General features: G+C 28.5%; 1 protein-coding gene across 1 annotated transcript; it reads right to left on the bottom strand.

Annotated features, from left to right (window-relative positions):
• Positions 1–584: 584 nt before the first annotated feature.
• LOC135927027 (uncharacterized) lies at positions 585–4,549 on the bottom strand. Its single transcript, XM_065462963.1, has 3 exons — positions 3,147–4,549; positions 2,753–3,056; positions 585–1,161 (listed from the first exon to the last, which is right to left on the bottom strand). The coding sequence occupies exons 1-3, from the start codon at positions 4,547–4,549 to the stop codon at positions 733–735; spliced, it is 2,136 nt and encodes a 711-aa protein (XP_065319035.1). The 3' UTR covers positions 585–732.
• Between the last annotated feature and the right edge of the window lie 1,275 nt (positions 4,550–5,824).

Raw genomic sequence — 5,824 nt, 5'->3', positions numbered from 1 at the left:
AAAATCTTATCTGATGTTCAATTTTATATTATTATAAAATGGAAAATAATAAATACGAATTCACTCACCTCCCCCCTAAATAGCCCCCGGAAAAAACTCCTAATAAAGCGGCAAGGAAAAAAAATTCCCATCAAAGAAATTACAAATTGTTATGAATTTTTTTTTTTGATAATTACATTTTTTATTAGAGATTTTAAAAATTGATGATTATATGATAAATAAATCAAAGATATATTTAGAAAAAGTAATATATTTACATTAATATGGTTTAAAAAAATTTTCTAGGCATCGATCCACAAATAGAAATGTTTGTTTGATCTTCAAAATACAACGAGTTATAGTTAACCCCCCCCCCCCCCCAAATTAAATAACAGTTTATTTACACATAGGCCCTATTAAATTTACACGATATTAAAGAGTATATATTCAATAAATTAACTTATAAAAACCCCCTAATATAAATTATTTGTGACATGGAACCCAGCAATTTGCATACGATATTGTTTAAAAAATAAAGACGAGTGAAAAAGAATAATAATCATCGGGGAGTCATTTTTTTTATTTATAATTTTTCTTGTCCAGTTTTCTTTATCTATTTCTCATAATCAATTATTAAAATTACTCAAAAATAAAGTAAAGACTCAAATATAAGCAGGATTTGCATTTACGAGAATCACAAGGTTTTCATCGATTATCATTCGTCCGCGTTACGATAAACCCCCCATAATAATATTAGGCTTTAATTAATTTTCCCTTAGAAATGTAGGTGGTAATATTATTTTGTATCTTGCCGTTTCTGAGTAACTCTTTTGGCTTTGAATCTTTGTTCGGGTGAAAAATCATAGTGGAAGCATTCGTGTCACTTCCATGTTTTATCAACACGCCCTTATTAATCACAAATGTGCCCTTAGCCCTGCCAGATATCAAAGAAGCTTTACGCGACAAGCGATTGTAGCCTTTGTATTCGCAGGTGGATTGTGACAAAGGCCCATATTTGTCCTTGATTTCGTGCCTAAATTTCCTAAATAAGAAATTGTTTTTGCGCGTTATTTTCATTTTAGCCTTGATTTCTTCTTTGGTTATGACCGATATTCCTTGATGGGATACGAAACCTCCGTCCAGAACATAAAATAGATAGTCAGCTCGGCATAATTCGTAACACTAATTTTATGTATAAAAAAAAGAAAATCTGTAAATATACTTCCAGGAGTAAAATGGTTCTTCTAAGCCATTCTTACCTTATATATGTACATAAATATTTCAAGTAAAACTTTGCTAGAATTTTATATAAAAAAAATTATTTGATATTTATAACTAAGTATTTTAATGATAGAGATATGATCAATTCAATCTTATTAAGGAGGGGAGGGGGGGGGGTGCTCAATAAAAATTTATCCAAAAATACAAAATATTGAAAGATTATTTTTAAAACTGTGCAGAGGCAGCATTTTATTATTTATAGATATAATAAAAATTAATTTCTGAATATGAATTCAACAAACAAGAATTTAATTTCCAGCGAATACCCTTGTCCTAACCTTAATAAAGTTTAATTGATTACCATCAAACCTAGATAAATATTAATTATTTTTCAATCTTTTTTTTTACTCTTTATAACTCAATCAGAGTTGTTAAAAAGCGGCTATATTTCAAAAGTCGAGAGTCGGAAATGGAGCTATCTCTTTTTCTGGGATGGAGTAGAGGAATGCCACTCCTCTGTTAATTTTATGAAATTATTTATATATTAAATGTTGATCCGAGTGGTTATTTATATTTTTTTATTCCCTTTTTTAAAATCACAAACACTTGGAAGACGATATAGTGTTGTTATCAGATGCAGAAGATACTGAATCGAATCAATTCCATCCTACAGTAAATTTATTTCTCTTCTACAAGAGGTGGATCTTAATGTAACAATTTTCATGAGTGTAACAGCTCAATTGGATCAACTCAAAATCATTGCAACGAATCTTAGACTTAAAACGTGTTGAAGGTAAGCACACTTTGATGTCTGGTCCCTCTTGTGCGCTTGTTCAATATTGCAACAAGTATGTTGAGAGGCGTAATTGTTTATTAGATTCAAATTTAGAAAATTTGCTAACTTTTAAAAATAACTAAAAAATTAATTTGAAAAAGGTTATAAATTTTTTTGATTATGATTTTGTTTTGTGTAACTTTATATTATTTTTTTTAAATAAAGAAAAATAAAAGGAGCGGTTAATTAGTTAGGGGAGCTAGCTCCTTCCGGATCCATACCTCCTTTTCCAATGATAGAAGCGGGAGAGCTCCCTTATATAAAGAGCGTTAACAACTATAAACCCAATTATGTTCCTTTTTTTAAAATTAATCATAAATATCATATCAAATAAATTCAGAATTTAAAATGAAAAAAAAATCATAAAATTTGAAGATTTTTATTTAAGTAAATCAAAAAAAATTAATATTTTAATTTATGAATTCATCATAAATGATTTCTTTTTTTTATATCAAAATCACAAAAGATATACTTATAAAAGTTTGGAATTTTAATAGTAAAATTTGATCAAAAGAAAGCATTAAAAAAATCTTCATTTTCTATTTTTAAGAAAGCGTTCATTTCAAACTCTGAATAAATCACACAATTAAAAATTTGAACAAAATTTTCTTGAAAGATTGAGGTATTTTGACTAATACGCTAAAATAAATAAATGAAAAGAATAGCAATAGACAATGGAGGATTATGGTGTTAGATTGGGATTAAATTCTAAATTACCATCTGTATTTTGTTTCGACCGTATCCCTTGAAACGTTCATCGTAAAGCGGGTCCTGATTAGAGCTGATAAAAATGGGCTCCCAGTAAGGTGGTATCCATTTTGTAATTGAAAGAACTTCCAAAAAGCTACCATTGCCAGTATTTCGTAAGAACTTATTGAAGTTAGGAATTATGTGGCATGCGGCACAGCGTTTGCGATGAAAAGGGATGGCTATCCCGGTTTTCAATAATCTCAAAAGCTCCGTTTTATTTTGTGGCCTTTCATAATTCATTTTTACTTCGAAGGCAGGGATTACGAACACTTTAGGAAGTTTGGAAATATAGTTTTTAGACATTTTAGAATTTTTTTGGCCTGATAACTTCGGGAAAACGGATTGAATTCTATTTTTCTTAGTTTTATCCATTTTGTAATCGTGAACGCTATTTCTAATAAAATCCAAAAATAGCGACATCAAATTATTACTCGGCAAAAATTCGATGTCTAAAGTAAAAATGTAATGAGTTTTCGAAGCTAAACGGGCTATATTGCGCGCCATGTTAATTGGGTACAATTTAAAATCCGATAGATTTAATTCGTCGTTTGTTTCAACTTTTATATGATCATCCTTCATCTCTGATTTCATAAAGTTTTGCCGAAAATTCCAAATATTTGTCAATTTTTTACCATATTTATAGGTATCTTTGTCAAATTGTTTTATATGATCCATTATGTCCGGGCACAATATTTTTTCTTCTAAACCATATATATTATTCAAATATTTGTTCCTCAGTAGTTGTAACTGCTGCAAATCGTAAAAAGGTTCGTGATTGGCGTGATAAAATATGTGAAACGAGACGTAATCGTAGACTGGTTTGTGACACACTCTCAATGAAATTATTGTGTTGACGCAAATAAAAAAATCTTCGTCACAAGGACAATAAATTGCGACAGAAATGGGGCCCTGCCAACTAGAAGACATGGGGACTAGATGAGATAAATACATGGGAGTACTATGGGTAGCTATAGTTACGGCGTTAAATAATTTCTCTTCTTTATAATCATTGCGAGGAAAAGAGTTTTTGATGGCTGGAAATAAGTCCATCATTATTCGGTACTTACCTCGTTGGGCGAAGGTTATCATTGGATCGGAAAAAGCAGAATTAATGATAAATGTATAGTTGTTAATCAATTCTGATTGGTTGGGTGAAGATAATGAATCTCTAATGGAAATGTTCTTCCTTTCGCTTACATTTTGTATAAAATTGGTAATACTATTCGTGGAGTCATTTAGGTTATCGGACGGGTGATAATATTTTGAGGATGGCACGAATAATTCGTCCGTAAAATATGTATCTTCGAGTGATGAGACAGTGCTAGAAAAATTTGAATAATCATTTTCCTCGTATCTATTATAGTAGAGCGGATCAATCCTATTGGAAGACGTAGACTTTTCCTGTCCTATTAATGGATTATCGCCAATGGCGGAATTAGCATTTGATTTCAACTGATTGCTGTTGTTCCCACCAGACGATTTAAATCCAATAGAAGAATTGCTTTTGCTGGGATTATAGCAACGCTCATATTTTGCAAAAATGGTCCAACCTAAACCTAATTTATCTTTTCCGTAACTGCACTTTAGGGTTGAAAGTAAATTTAGTGGTATGAATCTAGATGTGTAAATCCAGCTTGTATTTTGACATTTATATAGATAAGGTCTCCATTTAAGATTAGAGGATATCAGATTGCACCAAAATAATACGGTAGCCGAAAGAATTAGCAAAAATTTTAAGATTACGGACGATTTCAAAATTATCATACCATTAACATATAAGAAAAAATTCCTTAGATGACGCTTAAAAGTTCTGATAATGTTTTAACGATTATTTAATTTTGCTTATATTATTGATGTACATTCTTAAATTTCACATTTTTTTGAAATGATTCACTTATAAATAGTATAAAATTTTTAAGTTTATAGAGTACCATAAATAAAATGGAAACGAAAGAAAATTTATGCCAAAAAATTTTAAATTTTAATTATAACTATTAAAAAAAAATTAATATATTTTTGTATTAAATGGGTTTTTTTTCTTCATAAGCTAAATATTCCTTTTGTCAATTATTTATAAAATATAGTATTTATTTTTTTTTTTAAAAAAAATACATTATTACTAACATTAAGTTTAAGTGTATAAAAAAGAGATTATAAGGTGAATATTTTTAATATTTTATCATTTGTCTTCCCCTATCGTATATTTATAATATATTATCATTATATAATATTTTACACTTACATGAGAATAAAATATTAACCTTATAATTTTATCGAATTTGTTAAAAAAAATAAATAAAAGTATAAGTTATCTAAGTTCATTCAATTAAAGAACAATAATCAATACACAACGAGGAAGACTTTCCAAAATTTAAATGTAACATCATTAAAATTCAATTTTTTTCATATGTTTAATGAATCATTTTTTTTATATAATATTAATAATGCAATCTTATATTTCAATTGATCAATTTGTTTTGTATCACTAAAAAAAAATAATAAGAGAAAGAGAAATTCATCTCTGATAGCCATTTGGCTCGGATGATAATGCTCATTTTTTCTTTAATAATCTGAGGCATTGTATAGAATAAATTAAATAAGATGTTATTTATTATGAGGGTGTTGCTGTTGATGTAAGAATTCTTAAGAATATGTGATTTTTGACATTTCAATTAAAAATTGTAAATGAAAATCTTTTAGAGTTTCAAAAAATATATCGTTTATATGAAATTATGAAAGGTATATTATTAATTACCCCCAATTCCTAGCTCTTAAAGGTTAAGTTTATTAGAGAACCAAAACAATTCTATAAAAAATTCTCCTACATTTTTCCTCTTCTTTCATTGGTGAAAACAGCAATGCAGAGCCGTTCTAAGACTTTTCGCGATGGCAGATGAATTTGGCAAAATTAACGACCAAGGTTCCATTCGCGAATGAGCCGGTTAGAATATGAATGGAGTATTATTTTATAGTTTAAATAAATGACCGAATTAGATAATATTATGTTTATTTTATACATTTTAATTTTTAATAAATTAG

This window comes from Gordionus sp. m RMFG-2023, chromosome 3 (genome assembly GCF_954871325.1).
Source record: "Gordionus sp. m RMFG-2023 chromosome 3, tfGorSpeb1-WG-v2, whole genome shotgun sequence".
NCBI lineage: Eukaryota > Metazoa > Nematomorpha > Gordioida > Chordodea > Parachordodidae > Gordionus > Gordionus sp. m RMFG-2023.
This window is presented reverse-complemented; position numbering and strand designations above follow the sequence as displayed.

Coding starts and splice junctions, on each gene's coding strand:
- LOC135927027 (XM_065462963.1), bottom strand. CDS start 4,549: ATGATAATTTTGAAATCGTCCGTAATCTTAAAATTTTTGCTAATTCTT. Junction 3,057..3,146: donor GATTACAAAATGGATAAAAC/TAAGAAAAATAG, acceptor CAAACTTCCTAA/AGTGTTCGTAATCCCTGCCT. Junction 1,162..2,752: donor GTCGAAACAAAATACAGATG/GTAATTTAGAAT, acceptor ACATAAAATTAG/TGTTACGAATTATGCCGAGC.